Below are 18,572 nucleotides of genomic sequence, written 5' to 3'. Positions count from 1 at the left end.
GGTACCTATTCATTTTTTGTTTGTTAAGTAATGAAATGTGTACATAGTTCAGGTGCTCAAATTAAACATGATGTACATTGAAACTCAAATTGTATGTTGCTTTAATTAACTATATTTTTGTTTATTTACCGTACCCCGGTATTGTCCACGAACCGCTCCCTGAAATTGATTTAAAACAGCTTAAAAATGATCAAATCGTTGGAGTGTCAGGGGCCCTCACCCCCCCACCCTGGACCCAACTAGGGCTCTGCCTCTGGGCTCCAGAGGGGTCCTGCCCCCACCCTCAAGCCAACTGGTGTAGTCACGCATTTCAAAACTCAGTTTGGTAACTTGAAATATCTGAATCTAAAGCTGCTGAAAACCATGGAAACTTTGGTCCAAAAAAGAGGTCTTTAAATGGAGGGAGACCTGCAGTTTATAACACACTTTCCTTCAGACTTAAAAATGTAAATTTTATCTATTGTTAATACCACTATAGATAATAATAAACTTAATGTTAAGATTAGATTGTTAATTTTTTCTCATTTATATTATTATTTCCGAAAGGAATATGTGACTCCTTTACTACTCATATTACGTCTTGGGTGCAAGATCGCGTGTTTTTATACGATATTGATTTTAGATCTGAATTCCTCCAGGATTAATCAGTTTGTACCAAGTATTAGGTTTTGGTTGGCTTGCAATCTGTCTTTATTACGCAGCCACCTGGGAACCGGACCGTTTCACCATTTAATTGTCGCCATCTCCCTTGAGTCACCGACTAATGTGGAGAGAATAATAAGAGATGAAGGAAATATCTATATTTCAAATCTAAATATTGCATTTCTTATGAAATTATAGCAAATATTATTTATCATTTGTGTGATATGCATGGTTACTTTAATAAAAAATTTATATTAAAAGTGTTGATGATAGCTATATGATATGATGGGCACCTTGGTAGGGAATTGAGAAGATTAAGACAGGATATGGATCAACGACCTAGGTTAATTCTTGTTGGGTCCCAAGGGCAGAAAATAAAATTACCGTAAATTGCAATAATAGATATAATTTACTATAGGGTACATGATACATTGTGCAAGTTGAATGGGAGATATGACATCATTTATAATAATAATGTTACATTTATATGGTGCATAATGCCAGATGTTCTATGCAAACAGAAAGAGAGAGTAAAAAGTTATTAATAGTGTTTTATTGAAATTTTAACAACCTAATGATTTCATTACATGTGTGAATTATTATGACAATAAAGTTTATCTTTAACCTTTAGCATAGTGATTAAATTTTATTACTATAATCATAATTATATACTATTACATATTCAATTAGGCCTAATGATATATAATTATATTTTATTTATTTATTTATTTATTTATTTATTTCGGTATAAAACATAAATATACAATAAGCAGCAAAAGCTGAAAGAATTACATTTACAGAATTATTGAAATATACAGTACATTAAAATTATTAACAGGCAATATTAAAAAAAAACATCAATATAACAAATTAAGATTCAGGACATAAAAAAGGAGTCCACTAAAAAAAAACAGAACAGTTAAAAACACATTAGAAAAATAATAAAAGCAAATACAAATAAATTAAAATTGCACATACAAAGGCCAAGGAGAACAAACTCATGATCAGTATGCTATAATATTGAGTTTCTTAAATATATTAAGTTATTAAATTATAAATAGTTTATACTAGTGCACGTATAAGACAACCCGCCTATAAGACGACACCTGAGTTTGAGAAGATTTTTGGAGGTTTTTTGTATGCAATGCGTATAAGACAAAACCCTCATTTCACGTCTGAATTTATACTTTTTGCTGTTTTTTGTCGTCTTGATACTGTAACTAGGTTGCTAAAAACAGAGCCAAATGTAGGGCTAATCTTCCAAATAATACCATTTTATAAGATGTTAAATGTTCATCAAAATCTTATTTCCCTGTATTTAAAATTGTGTTCATTCGTAGGCCTACTAACATTTTAGTAGCTTCATTGTAGTAGTAAATTTGTGTGTTACGTACGATTCGCACAAAAGACGAACATGATTATAAAAATCTAAAGTTATTGTATGTCGCACATCGTAAGACAACCCCCCGTTTTTTTAATCATAATTTGCTATTTTAAGCCTCTTCTTATATTGGAGTATAAAAAAAAATATTATAATATGTAATGATAATATTAATAGTAAAAATTACTATTCAGCAGCACTTTGAGATACAGTAATTGATTGTAGAGCACTGCCATGTAAACTGTAAAACCAGGTCATTATTAACAATATTTATATGGGTTATTGTTGAGTACTTATAAACCTTTCCATCATGTATCCATTATCTTCAAACTTGCTTGTCAAAAAATTTAATATGATCTTAAATGTCAGTATTTTTGTGGTTATTTTGAACGATTGTTATTATTCTCATAATTAAGATTACCATCATTGTCATTATTATTATAATCATAATCTTAATAATCTTTAGCATTATCCATCACAATTATTAAAGTAATAAGCATCATAAAAATTAAAAAAACATATTCAGCATCATAAATAAAAAATCATGAATCATAAATCAATTCTCATAATCATCTATTATCAGCATGTTTTTCATATAATCATGTCATCTTTATAAACTTGGTTATCGTAATAATTATTATCATTATAATCATCAGAATTACAATCATGTAATCATCATTTCATCATAATTATATTCATCATAGATCATAATCATCTTCATCTAATTGTTACTAATAATCATGATATTATTTGTAATCATCATTAGTCAATATAATTATTATAATCTTACCTATATCATAATTACCATCAGTTAATAACATCATCATCAACTTCATTATTATTATTATGGCCATATTCATCCTCATCATAGCTTTCAATCAGCTGAATTGTCTAAAGTTACACATAACCAAATCGTGATACATTCTTGGAGTTTATGTCATTCCCAATTTAGCACATTGACATAAAAAAAATCATAATCATAAAAGTGTACTTGGAGTCTTGTATTGAACTTCTAAGAAGGTTACACAAAAATGAGCCAATTATTCATTCATTCATTCATCAATTATTATCGTTTATTCATGAAAACAGAAATTCTTTCTGCTCTCACCACAACGGCACACAGGGTGAAAAAATAAATCATACGATCTGAATTTTGTTTTTTACAGATTAATCAACATGTAGTGATTAATCTACATAAAATGTAAAAGAAAAAAAATTAAAAAATTCATTTGATTTTATTTATTAAGTACTTATCAAAATAGCATAATATGAAAAGTAATGACTACAAAATAATAAAATAAAATATAATAACAATATTGGCCATCTTTAAATGTATATACCCAGTCATTGGATTGAACACCTATGGAACAGAATTCCATGTTATTTCAGCTCCATTCTAAGCCTGGTACTGGTACGCACTTACAGTATACTCTTGGGTGGAGAGAGACAAGTAGATAATAATAATAATAATAATAATAGATGGATTTATATAGCGCAGATAAACGAGGTCTCTATGCACTCAGGACTAGATGTTGCACTTTTCAATAACTTTCTCCTCCCCTGAGGGTCACTTCATGTCCACCTCAGCCAGTAAGCTGGCGCACTTTCATCTGTCCGCTACAGGGGCCGAGTGAACCAGTACACCGGGGTAACCTCCCAGTACACCGGGGTAACCTCCATGAAGTGCTTTGTACAAGAAAAAAACATAGTTAACCATGTATGTCAATATTCAAGACTTTTCAGATCCTAAATGATGCATTTCCATTCATTTAAAAAAAAAATCCTCCATTTTATTTCCAACTGTAATATTTCACAAGTAGGGCAGACTCTAGCATATTCTTTTATTCATGAATATGCTGATAATGGACCTTGATATAATCAGGTAGGCATGAATTTGGATAATCTCAAAATTCCCAAGCGTGAGAACAGGTTTAATGGCTAGGATTATATTGTTAATCTAGGATTAGAAATTAATCCCTTGATGTACGCTATGAATTCATGTGGTCACTGCCCTTGGTCCTCCTGCTAATTAATACAGCACTAACGAGTATAGAAGTCCATAAATATGTTAATTCATGGTGAGGTGAGGCAGGAAGATTATGTTTTCTTTCCACGTTCACAGATTTTGCCTCGCAACACTTGATGCTTAGCTTTTGCTCGTAAATTTTATACATCGTTAACATTTTTTTTTGTTGTTGAAGTTATTCAGTTTTGTTAAGCAACTTTAGGTTTACACTTAATCGTATATAACTTGGTCACCTATTAACGCCATATTTTAGGGTCACAACAAGCTAAAGAAGCATAAATGATAAATGCGATTACGTTTTGCGTTTACGAAGGTACCTCATGATCCACAACTGAAGGGTAACAGGGCCAGAACCCCTACTCATCTTGAAAGATGTACTGGGTTTTTTAAAGTGCACATGAGCCAATTGTGTGCACCTGGCCGACAGTTTATAGTTCCAACACCAGAAACATGAACGTGCCGTTGTGGCCGTAGGTTACAGTGCCCCTACCTTAACCACTTGGCCATCTGTCTCGCCGATAAGTATAACAATAATTTAAAGTAAATATTTAAATGTATTAAACATATGCTGTAATAAACTAGAGTTTATTTTCCATTATTGTGGTAGGTACTGGAGCAGTGAGACCATAGCTTCTGACGACCAGATGCATGCTAGGGAATATTGTGTATAATAATAATAATAATAATGTTTTATAACACACCTACAGTACATAGTTCCCTGTCATTTGATTGGTGGATTTCGTATCACATGACATTGATTATTTACCCCATTTCGTCACTCATGGAAATTTGTTCCCATCCGTACAATTTTTTTCCATCCGTTTTTGCCCATTGCACGGTGCTAGGAAACAATACGAATTCAACCTAATACAATCTTTTGATTGGTTAAAAAAGAAGCAGGACTGTTCCATTCAAAAAAAGGGTAGATTTTTTTTCATAAAATACTAAATGACAAGAATCTCTATTCAAAATAAACGTAGAATTGTGGAATAAAATATCAAATGACAAGATTCTATTTTTATAAAACAAATGATGAATGTTTTATATTCGCCTAATGGAAAGAATATTTTCATTCGTTGAAACAATAACTGTTCCATTCAACTCGTCTCCGCTTCGTTGAATGGAACAGTCAATTTTTCAACGAATGAAAATATTCTTCCGATTGCGTTCATAAAGATTCATTATTTTTATAATGGCGCACGTATCCATCTCAGAGAGCTGCTTGCGGCACCATATCCTGTGATTGTGTATTCAGGCATGCTTCCTGTGTAATTTCATGCTCTTCCCGACATACAAATCTGTAAGCGGACTTGCTCCATCGTACTTCTCTGAACTAATTCAACGCAAAACTCATCTGACTTTGAGATCGTCAAGTAAACACCTTCTCATTGTGCCAAGATGGAAAATCCATTCAGTCAGTCGCCAACCATTTTTTACAGCACTGCATCTCAATTATGGAATTCTCTTCCAGAGAACATTAAACTGTCGCCAAATATACAGATTATTATGAAAAGACTGAAAACACACCGTTTCTCAATCGCATTTTCCAAGCACCACTGATCATTAAGCTTGTGAATGTTTGCATCTATCTATCTCTAATATAAGAATGCACAAAATTTGTTGCTATATTATGATTATTACATGTTTGGAATTATTCGGGATTTTCAGTAGCCCACAGTGTATGCATTTCATTATGGTCTCACTGCTACAATACCTGCCATAATAATAGAAAATAAATTCTATTGTATTATATGTTAATGATACATTTAAATATTTACTTTAATTGTATTTGTATACTTATCCCATATCATTAATCACTCAGAGGATAATTCATCTCTTTACAATGGTACAAAAGGCAAAAAAAACAAAAAAACAATAAACACAAAAACAATGTAATGTGTAAAGCTTAAAAACTGAATCAATTAGATGTAGTTAGATGTTAATCAAAAGTATTGATGGAAAATTTCCTACATAATTAGCCAATTTGATGACATAACAAAACTGAACTAAATTTGTCCATGGCAATTTCATTCTATTATGAAGCAAGCGTGTCTTGAGGCAATAACTAAGATGAGCAGAAAAGAAAAATCACCTGGTTACAGAAAACGGCTTATCATACCTTATTATTGATGGCATATCCTGGAAAAAATTAATAATTCTTTTATTTATTTAAGCATATCGGTCAATGATAGCCAGTAGCGATATCAGTCACTGTCTTAAATAATAAAGTGGCAATCCATCGTGCAAGATAAACATTCACTTGATGGTCTACATAAAACAGTCTCATTAGGAGGCTTAGGGAATGGAGTTGTTTTTGGTTGTAAGGAAAATTATTGTCTCTTGACAGAACTTGAAGGCTGGGTTTCCATAAAATTGCTACAACGCAATCCCCAATTTCCACCGAAATATTATCAGTATCGATGAAAGGAATCGGCAAGATTGTGTGGCGATTTTATGGGAACAAGACTGAATATTTTAGAACCCTGGAATGGCATTGGCCTATCCAGGATTTTGAAACAGGGGTTGCTGGGTACAAATATTACATCCAATGAACTTTAAGTAAGGCACTAAAATATCAATGGCTATGACTGTACCATAAATTAGAAATTTCTTTGCCAATTAATTCCATTAATTTACTATTGTTTTTTTTTTCACTTTTGAACAAAAAGGGGTCCTCAGGCACCGTAACCTCCTCCCCCTACCGGTTGCACCACTCTGGATGGGAAAGAAGCATCTTATCCACTGAGTTACAGCTCCAGTCTTCTTAATTAAATTATATAATAGACTTAATGATAATAAGAGTAGTGGTCACTGGTAATAGTATAGTTTTTAATATAAATAATAATAAAAATATAAAGTAAGTAGTAATTTAAAGTAATGTCATGTTTATGATGTTTTATGTCAGTATTCAACATAAAAAATATTGTAATTAAAAAAAAACATTAAATAAAATATCAAAATTTAGTAGAATTTCTTCTGATAAATGTAAATAGTTTATTAAATTACAATAAAAATATACATTTTTCATTTCCAAATGATAACATTTTTTTTTCAAGGATTCTCATACTGGCTGTCAATTCCATCAAACGTCCAAAATATGATCATTTTTCGAATTAAAAAGCAAATGTTTATAATTTTGAATTTTGTAATGATCTAGATTTCGTTCTGTTATTTCTCATGTAACATGCCCTACTTTATAACATATGAAATATTTTTTGGAACGGTATTAATGATTATGGTTAGTGAGCTCAGACTTTTTCGAATCAGGTAGGTTTTCGATAAAACTATTTTTAAACACTCAGCATAATGACTGGAGGTGCAAGTTAGAAACACAGTACTATTAAGTAATATCTTCTTATATACAATATTATAAATGGTATGAAAAGAAAATGGATGTAATAAAGAAACGGCATTGGTAACCAGGGACTGCATCACTTACTCGCTCTGCAGCAATCACAGATAAAAAGGAATTTGTATAGTCTGTGTCATTCTCTAAAAAAGTATGAAACAAGTACTGTTAATTACCATCATAAAGAGTACAGCATGAATGTTGAACCGGTCTTTCAAATACTTTACTCAAAATATTATGCGTGCATCAGGAATCGCTGCATATTTTGTTCCAGATTGATGCATCACAAAAAATAACTTGAAGAAGAGAATGAACATTAATATTTACATTGCAAACATTTTAAAAAGATTTATGATATTTACTTATCAACCTTTTTGTTTTTGTCTGGATATGTGGTGGTATAGTTTAATCATTTTAACTAAAATATCTGGTTCACATACTTTGTAGGGATATGATCAAGTAATTACTTATTATCATATCTAGAAGGAAGGGGGATTGGCAATCAAGTTAATGTTTGAAATTGAATTTCTGTTAAATTAGAAGAACATCAACAAGAATCATGTTATGCTTTCTTAGTCAATAATAAATCTCAAATATGTAATCCTAGTGAATTATTTCTTAGAAATTGATTTTTTTTGTTGGTATTTTAAATTCATAACCATTACTATCTGAAAAATATACATTAAACTTCAGAAACAATGAAACCCAATGTTTGTCAAAATATGACTTCATAAAAATTTTCTTAAAGTCAGACTCTGGAGGCAAAACAAAATTTGATATGTTGTAGAACTGATTTTTCTAAGTCAGAAAAAAGTTGTTTGACGAAAAACTGGGGAATGGTGAACGAGATACAGATTTTTGAATATTTAAAAACTGGGGGAAAAAGGGACGTAACCACCCATTTTTACACATTTTTCCCCCAGTTTTTAAATATTCGAAAATCTGTATCTCATTCACCATTGCTTAGTTTTTGATCAAACTACTTTTTTCTGTCTTAGAAAAATCAGTTCTACAACATATTAAAAATTTTTTTTCCTCCGGAGCCTGACTTTAAATATATGAAAGTGGCCTGATGTACAACCCAAGTCATCTTGTCACAACACCACAACTCATCCTACAAAGTAGTGTTGCTACTTGGTGTCATCTTCTTGTGCTTCATTGTCTAGGGAAACAGTTTCAATTACTTCAATTACTGCAAATATAATTAAACTAAATTTTTTCAGTCATTTATCTTCAAGAATATTGTCTAGTCTTTTCCTGTCCCTCCAAGCAATGACTATTAAATTATTTTCAAGGGAATAAACAGATTTGTTATGTCAGCTCGTTCTGATTTCATGATCGGTATTTCAACAGTGCGTGTCATTGGTTATGCTGGTCTGGCATTGAGTGTCCAAGGCTATAAGCAATTTCATATATTTGATAATCCCACTGGGTAAAGGTCAGTAAGGAACCTAATAACACATCATTAATACTAGCATGGGATTTGAGCCTAGTATTTATGGTTGATAGGTTAATTCACTCAGACCAATAACATTTTACATTTAATTTTTTATGCAATATATCTATCTATAAAAACCCGAATGGGTGTAGATCAGTAATGTATTAGAATTGAAACTGAAATGTCATATGTTAAGGAGTTAATAATTACATGGGACTTCAACCTAAGATTTCTGGTTGAAAGGCTATAACACCTGTAAATGTAAAACTATTAGTATTTTTTATAGATTATATTCGATACAAATTTTACTTTTAAGATAGTGTCTCTATCTAATGGCAACCTGACAAATAGTTCTGATCCTATATTACCTTTAGCATATAAACATCCTGAGTCCTTTGATGGCTACAGTAATGTAGCATGTAGTTATGTTTTATTTTATTCAGTAAAGTTTATTAGCCTTTCAACTGCAACATTTGTTCTAGGAATTATTTTCCTTGCAATTTGACTGATGTATTAACATGAATATTAACATCCCTTATAGTCAAATTGTTGTACTTTAGTTTATGTTGAGATCAATCCATTATTGATGACCATCTTATGGAAGCTTAAAAAGTGCCACACCAGATGTCTAGATAATCATCTCGTCTTGTCAACATCCTATAGAAAAGATGATCAGATGACAAGATCCTGGATCTCATCATGTCTACATCCCTTAGTAAAGATGGTCATATGATGAGAAGAGATGATTAGATGATGAGAAGCTGGATTTCGTCATGTCTACATCCTATAGAAGAGATGATCATATGGGAGATCTTGGATCTTGTCATGTCTACCATCCTTTAGAAGAGATTAGCATATAGGGAGATCTTGGATCTCGTCATGTCTGCATCCTTTAGAAAAGGTAGTCACGTAGGTAGATCTTTGATCTCGTCATGGCGATATCCATTAGAAGAAATGATTAGATGAAGAAATTCTGGATCTTGTCATGCCGATATCCTTTAGAAGAGATGATAAGATGAAAAGATCCTGGATCTCGTCATGTCGACATCCTTTAGAAGAGATCATAAGATTTTGGATCTCATCATATCCAGGGTCTCTTCATCTAATCATCTCTTCTAAAGGATGTAGACATGCTGGGATCCAGGATCTCGCCATCTGATCATCTCTTCTACAGGATGTAGACATGACGAGATCCAGGATCTTGTCATCTAAATATCTGGGTGGCACTTTTAGGATTCCATACTATTTACTTAGGTAAACCCAATGAGACTTCTAGAAGACTTGTTAATATTCTTTTCATAATTATATGCCCATAAAGCTGGGCTCCGAAGGAAAATTTTTTAATTTTGAAAACTTGGGGAAAAGGGGGCATAACCACCCTGTTTTCCACCTTTTAAATATTCAAAAACCTGTGTCTCATTAACCGCTACCTTTTCCTCAAATATTCTTTTTGTGTCTTGGAAAAGTCAGTTCAACAACTTATCAAAACTGGTTGGTTACAATATCTTATTAATATGAAAGAAAATATTTAACAGCAATGAAAAGAAAAAAAAGAAATTATAATTAAATTATTTTATTTTTCTTCTCTAGTTGAGCGGTGAGATAGTGAATACTGGTCGCCATTTGCAGTTTGTTGCCGACGAGAATAGTGAAAAAGCTTTCAGAGTGTTCGGTGGTCCACTCCCATATACATACACCCTCACCACTATCAGGTTACATTTTGGAAATACGTCACAGCGTGGATCAGAGCACCTTGTAAATGGCAAAGCGTTCCCAGGAGAGGTAGGTGATGCTTAATGCTTGTTAAAAATGGAAACATCCTGATCTGCTTGCAGTGTACCTTTTGCTGGAGTGTCAATCAATCTTAACAACTGACAAATGAGAGCAGGTCTAGGAATATGCACAAATGTGTGCATATGTTTTTACATTGTTTTTTTCAGGGACCTTGGCAACATTATCCAAGGGTGGGACTTAGTGTATAGGTCCATTTATTTCAAGATTCATTAATTTGTCGTCATCTTTCTTCTTTCTTTCTTTATTCAACATCAAAATCGCAGTCGAGGACTGAATTAAATGATACAATAATACAGAACAATAATATAAAAACATCAAAGGAAAGTAATATAAAAACATTGAAGGATTAATTATAAATAAACAACACACAAACAGCACAGACATTCAGAAAAAGATTAAAAACATGAAAAATTGCATTAATTACAAATTACTATTAAATTTTTAAATTTTATCAATACAAATTCGCAATCAAGGCAGAATAAATTGAAATTTACAAAATTAAGGCAAGTAGGCAAATATAAAAACATCAAAACATCAATTAACAACGGGCACAAGACATAAAAAAGGAGCTTTTGATTTGTGCGACGACATGACGCTAGCACGGAATCACTCATGCGTGACCGTCCTACCTGTCATCCTACGTTCTCTGCATACGTAGATTTTGCCAAATTGCGTTCTAGAATCTACTTGACGAGGTGACCTTTACGTTCTCACTTGCGCAGATGACTTTTAGTGACGTCATTACTTTCTACGTCCTACCGTCGTCGTGCAATTGAAGGCTCCCTATTACAAGGGTGATAGGAGTCTCTTGGAAATTTTCACAGTCAACTGCACTCATGCAAGCAGTGTTGTTTCTGGGAATCTTGAAATAGGGGCTGATGGGGGTGCGAAGGTGAAGTAGAGAGGAGCTTAATGATTAAGTGAAAGAGTGCTAGCTTGCAAAGTAAGGTGATATGAGGAGGGTTTTTATCTACTTGAGTATGATTTTTTTTTTTTGCCTTAAACATATTTAATGGGGTTGGGGAACAGGGAGAGGTGCTTTAGCTTTTTTAAGGAGAATGTGAACCCACGCCCTCCCCTAGATGCGTCACTTTGCGCAAAAATAACCAATCTCAAATTTTATTCATATGGCAATAAAGCATATTCAAAATATGTTTAAAAAATCTTCTCAAAAAACTCTGATTTATTTTTATGAATATATACCACCATATTTACCTATTAATACGATGGCGTCTGAACGATCAGCAAATTGTTGCAGCTTGTTAGACCCCAATTATGCGAAAAGCTAAACTTGTAATATTTTCCCGCAATAATAATAACTCAGCCTATATTTCTGATTAGGTAAATTCCAATTTAATGTGAATATGTATTAAATATTCTCCAGGGTGCTTATCTAACACTAAGTTAATTGTAATCCTTGGGTTATTCAGTTCTAGTAGTGTATGTCAACAACATAATGTTGGTAATAATTTCACAATTAAAAACGTCCTTTTGAACGCATAGTAGTACAGTCTAGGTCATTACACTTTGTATAATCTCCATCCATACTATCAAATTTTCTTTGACCAAAAAAAAATAAAACCCTGTTGTATGCCCATATATAGTCATGTGGTATGCCTATATATGGTTATGATGTGATGTCATCATGACCATATTTAGGCATATTATGTTTTTGTCAAATATCATTTGATAGTTGGGTCAGGGCAAAAATGTTGTGTGCCCATATATACAGATTGTAGTCATATTGTGATGTCATTGTGACCATATATAAGCATGTCGCATGATTTTGAATATTCACAAAAATGTGTGTACTTAAAGCCCCATTCCCGGCAAAATTTCACTAAAAACTGACTTTTTTTTTAGAAAATATGCATTTGCATTACTCCAATTATTATAATTCATGGAAAAATATATATATGTATATGAACTAAAACATTTTCCAAGGAAATTATGGAGAGAATACAAGATATTTTCTTATACCAATTAACACTATTGCTGTTTCATCTAATTTTAGTGTTTTATAAATATTCTTATGTTTTGAAAAAATGATGATTCATGAATCTGCTTTCAAAACCATGCGACCTATCTCCTTTTAGTGGTCATATTCTTTTTTTTAATCAAAACTAATCGCGACGTTCACATACTAGAGGGTAAGTGAGTGAAGTGAGCGCACCCTCTAGTAATAATAATTTTTAAAGCCAGGCTCCGGAGGTAAAAAAATGTTTGATATGTTGTAACTGATTTTTCTAAAACACAAAAAGCATATTTGACGAAAAACTTGGAAGCAGTTAATGAGATATATTTTTGAATATTTAAACACTGCCGAAAAGTGGGGCGTAACCACCCTTTTTCCCACCTTTCCAACAGTTTTTAAATATTCAAAAATCTGTATCTTATTAACTGCTCCCAAGTTTTTCGTCAGATATGGTTTTTGTGTCATAGAAACATCAAACATATAAAAAAAGTATAACCCAATATTTATGTTGTGCCAGTATCCATCAAAGAAACTCATAGTGCATAGTTTGAGGTGTGTGCATGAATTTTATAAAATAATAATTTAAAAAAAAATTTAACGCATCTTTTTTCATTATGTAATAATAATAATACAGGATAGGTGTAATAAATTAAAACTATACATGATTTTGCTGACGCAAATCCAGTTATTGTCTATTCTATCACGATAATAACAATTACTATCAACATTGCTTACTTGGACTCTAATTCAACCCTAGCCATCAGGCGCAAGCTCGATGGTCTAGAGGTATGATGCCAGGCTAGTGGTCTGGAGATCGTGGGTTTGAGTCCCACCCGAGTCTCCTGACGCAAATCCAGTTATTGTCTATTCCATCACGACAATAACAATTACTATCAATAGTACAAGAGTTTGTAATGTGCCTTTGATAAGACTTTGGAGTAGTGTACTCTACTCATTGTTGAATAAGAATGATAGTAAAAGAGAAGGAAAAGGAACTTGGCAAAATCACACTTTATAATTGAAGGTAAAAATTGGTGACACTGTTCTCTGTTACGATTGAGAGATACAACATTGAACATGCTTTGGTCAGACTAAGGAGGACAGGTAATTTTTGTTGCTAGATATAGAAACTAAGATTGCTGTTAGCATGAGAAATCTTAATTAAACATGATAACGCAAGACAGGAACAGAGGGGAAGACAGAAAATAAATCTCTGATCTTCTGGCACCGCATGTCAAACAAAACCTTGCAGCGACGGACTTGCAAGTCTTGCAAGTTGAACTTAAACATAAAAAAGTGAAATAATGTATAAATATTCAAGAAAACTGTTTTATCATCTGAATTAACAACCCAGTGGAAACAATTACAGTAACTTAACGATTGATTTTTACACAATAACTACTTTATGACAAGGATAAAAGTTTAATAGTGGTTAAATTAGGTCAAAGAAGTGTTGACCAGCCTGACAGAAAATCTGGAGGATTATTTTGGCAATTTACTGTTTTCTAAGGAAAAGGCTATAATTAATTTTTATCTCTTCATTGTTGTATCACAACTTCGTTCATTTAGGAGACAGCCTGTGTAGGATTTGAACAAGAACCACAGTGATCAGAAAGCAGGCACTAGATCATCATACTGTACCTCACTGCTTTTTATCTCTTCAGGGTTTTATCCACAACAGAAAATCCTTTATCATTGAGGAGATTTATTATTGAGCCTGTTTAGGAATTCAACCAGGACACCAAATATCAGAAGGCAGGTACAATGCTACCATGTCACAATTTATAAAGACACAACATTGAGCATTAGGCTCTATCCACCTAAAACACATGTGATATGCCCATATTTGGGTATAGTATGATGTCATCATGCCTATATTATATGGGCACATCACACAACTGTCACATGTCAACTACTAGATCAATAGTCAGTTAGGACGTGCTCTTTACAACAATAAAGAAAGAGTGATTCAATTAAATTTCAATTAAACAGGATGGAAACATTCCTTTGTATTGATCCTGAATCCCACAGGGTATTAATATTAACAGCATGTATTCAAATGTTTATTGCTGTAATTTCATCGGCGTGCAGTAATGATCGTCTTAGACTGATACCTGAGAATGCGTAAGGCGAAGCATTAGTGCTGTGCTGCGACACCAAGATCAAAGGATTAAGAAAAATCAAGGCGAAAGATGAAATGTATAAGAAATAAAGTTCAAATAATTTTGGGAATAGGTTTGTAAGTAAGAAAGACTATAGTTATACTGTATATATTTGATAATAAACTGTTTTACATATATTTTATTACAATGGAAAATATTTAAAAAGTGCAGTGTTTAGTATATTAATTAATATTTGGTATTCTAAGAAAATAAATACATTTGCCTGGAACAGTCAGTCAATTCATACCAAACATGTAGACATTATATTGTTGATGTCGATCATAATGTTGTTGATGATGTTGCCATCAATAAGCCCTATTTATAGTTAGTTCTGTTCGATTATAATACGACATCGAGTCATACAACAAGATAAACGTTTCCATGTTAAATCATTACGTCAAATGATAAGACATCTTGCAATGTTTTAGCAAAATTCTTCTGACGTAACTGTTGATGGTAGAGATTTTGTAAGCTTACAGTCACATGTAATAATGCGAGTTACAATATGTTTTCTAAGCATGTAATTTATTTGCAAAGAAAGAGAACAGATAGCCTATTAATAGTGAAATACTGTACCCAGTATCATATTGGTATTTTTTTCCCCTTTTGATTATTTAAAATATGGTAATAATACTGTAGGCAAGAATAACATCGTTCCTTTTTAAATTATTTATCCTGAAGGTGCTTAAAGTAAAAATTGTGTAAATTAGAAAAAACTATGTTTTTTATTAGTGTCTTACTGGTAATTAACTTATTTGCCAATTTACACACACAGTATTATTATACTACCATTGGAAAAACGGTATCTTTATTCAAATAATTTGTACATAAAACAGTATCTTGCAGAAATGTATCTGAATTACAAAACTGAGTTGTTAAATATTAATAAAATCGGGAAATCACAGATATATCACATCAAAACAGCAGCGATAAAAATGTGTATTTAAGTATAAATACTATATTCTTTGCATAACTTCTAAACTGGCTGGTAATCAATTTTTTAAAATTTTGGTAGTAAAAAATTTATAAATTAAAGCCCCATTCCCGGCAAAATTTCACTAAAAACTGATTTTTTTTTAATAGAAAATATGCATTTGCATTACTCCAATTATTATAAATCATGGAAAAATATTGGCACGAATTTTAGGTTTACGCAAAAGAATAAAAAAAATGAAAAATACAGACTATTTCTCATAAAATATTACCATTTTCTCGACAAATTCATCGTTACTAGGCAAATTCAGAGGTTGTAGATCGCATCCACTGGAATACTCTCGCTTTTATGTATACTTTATATAGTCAATATAGTGCGCCCTCTCTAATGAATTAGTTTTTGTACTTCGCATCTCGCACAATGCGGTCGTTTGATTAAGGCTGAGATATGTTTGTTTAAGTGTTAAAATCTCAGTCAGAATCATTTTTTTAACAAATTTGAAATAATTCCTATGAAATATTATATTTCACAAGTGTCACTACTAGCAACAGAAAATATCATGTCGGCCGTTTTTATGTGCGATAACAGAACCTAAATCGAGGTAAGGCTAGGCCTAGCCTAGCAGCGTTGGATAGGCTAATGATTTCGGCGCCTACAATATTTCTTCTCACGACCTATCGCAAAATCAAACATGAAAATTCATCTGCATTTATTTTTTGTGTGGAACACAAAAAATCAAATTTCAGTCTTATTTTACACTTTTTTCATTCTTAGGAATGTCTAAATTCTGTTAAACTAGCAATTTTGTATTATATTCATAAATCTTTATAACATTATACAAAAATTAGATTTTTCTGAACAAATGAAATTTTGCCGGGAATGGGGCTTTAATATGAACTGAATTGTTTTGGTCTGAGTATTACGGATTCAAATTTATCCAAATTTGGAATAAGCAATTGAAATATGTTAGGGTTTAAAAATGAATTTGAACATTTCACATTACAGCATTAAATAATGAGTAAGTTACAATACTGTATCAATAGATGTAGTCAGCAAGAGACAGAGAAAGCAAGCTCATAAAACCACTCTGAAATGAATTTAGTATTTGAATTCATAACATAATTTTTACATGATACAATTTTTTTTAATTTGATCCTTAATAAGACGGTATGTAAGCATAAGGTATAAATATAGTTTCTTTTATTATGTCCTACTTAAGTGAGCTTATCTTACTCAATGCGATTAGTAATCGGGAGCAGGGTTGTAATATCAAGATTAGGAAGACAATATCAAATCAATGGTCATCTATTTCCAGCACGAAGCCTTTTTTAACTCTAAATCTTTCATATTCGACAAATGCAAAAACTACTGTTATGCATGGCAGGTTCACCTGGTGCGTTAGACCACACTTACCGTTCGCTACATGCGTGTGAAATACACGTATTGTGACAGAATTAGCAGGCATAATATATATTGATTTTAATGCAGTGCTGTATATTTGCTAGGTTATTCTATATGATTTTCAAGAACACTTCTGTATCTTGTTACCATATATTTTTCACTTGGCCTAAAAAAATTCCCTTGAATAAAACCGTGATATGTTAGCACCTTAATGCATTGATTTTTTTAAATGTCATTTATTCAATAAAACTCTAGATATACATAATCGTGGATGTTTATGTAAGATGAAAAATGCGCTAGATGATTGATGACTGGTCGTATTGTTGATCTGGTACCTAACCTTGAAGAATAATGACTCCGCGATGATAAGATTTGTTCATCCAATCAACATGGATTATTTCTCCCTGCTGCAGTATTGACTATTTATTTTCAAAGAATCAAGATAAATTGAAAAATTTAATATCAACATATGGAGCTTCCTGTAGAAATAAAGAAAGTAAAGAATGATTTCAAAAAATAAATAAATTATATGAACATTATTCATGCATGGATAAATTATGATTGATTTTCCTTTAGTGTGGTAAATGAGATATTATCTATTCAGCTAGATTGTCAGAGAATGATAGTATTTAGAGTGATGTAAATGAAAGAGAGTTGGAGTAAAAAATTTTTTTTTGAGGTTCGTAAGAATATGTAAGTCTAAGTCATGGGGTTCTCAACCGCTGGCCCACCGGCCAACGACAACAAGCCAAAAATAATATTTTCGTTAGGCTTGGGCCTAGATTTAACCTTAATAATTTTGCATTCTGTTTTGCCAATTAAGCCAATACTGCTCCACAAATTGTAGCAATTTAATCAATCATATTGGAAGAACTACAGTATCACAGCAAACAGCAAAGAAAAGAAATCATAACATGCCAACGAGAACAAGCCAAAAATAATATTTTTCGTTAGGATTGGGCCTAGATTTCTAACCTTAATAATTTTGCATTTTCTGTTGCCAACAAGCCAAACCAGTCACTCGTTGCAAAAATTGAATTTGCGTTATTAATACGGTGTTAAAGATAAGAGCTATTAAATGGTAAAACAATCATTCAAATCCGATATTTCCTTAAAGAAGTTATAAGCACTTTTTATACTGCTGCTTAATGAACAGTATATGAGAAATCAGCCTTTAAAGTTTATGATTTCGAGCATTTCTGATGCAGAAACTATCATCAAATCCTTAAAAAGTGTTGTTTTAACATTGAAAATGGGGAAAATAACAGCGTAGCACGATTTAAACAAATTTACATTCCAGCATGTTTTGCCATTTTCTCTGAAACACGATTTGCGACGAATGACTGGTTTGGGCTTGTCTTTGCCACGTACTGTATATTGCCCCACAAATTGTAGCGATTTAATCAATCAGATTGGAAGAATGTCGCAGCAAACAGCAGAGAAAAGAAATCATAACATGCCGACATTCGG

General features: G+C 32.1%; 1 protein-coding gene across 1 annotated transcript in view; it reads left to right on the top strand.

Annotated features, from left to right (window-relative positions):
- Positions 1-18,572, top strand: part of LOC117114659 (carbonic anhydrase-related protein 10-like) — a gene marked incomplete at its 3' end in the record, with an annotated part of 95,537 nt that overhangs the window by 48,261 nt on the left and 28,704 nt on the right. The window contains exon 4 of the mRNA XM_033258349.1: positions 10,427-10,618. Coding sequence (XP_033114240.1) covers positions 10,427-10,618 — 192 coding nt within the window. The remainder of the gene's footprint in view (positions 1-10,426; positions 10,619-18,572) is intronic.

Source organism: Anneissia japonica, unplaced genomic scaffold (genome assembly GCF_011630105.1).
Source record: "Anneissia japonica isolate Jap-2015-1 unplaced genomic scaffold, ASM1163010v1 scaffold288101_len212226_cov194, whole genome shotgun sequence".
NCBI classification, from domain to species: Eukaryota; Metazoa; Echinodermata; class Crinoidea; order Comatulida; family Comatulidae; genus Anneissia; species Anneissia japonica.
Note: the sequence above shows the minus strand (reverse complement) of the source record. Positions and strands in the feature narration are given on the sequence as shown.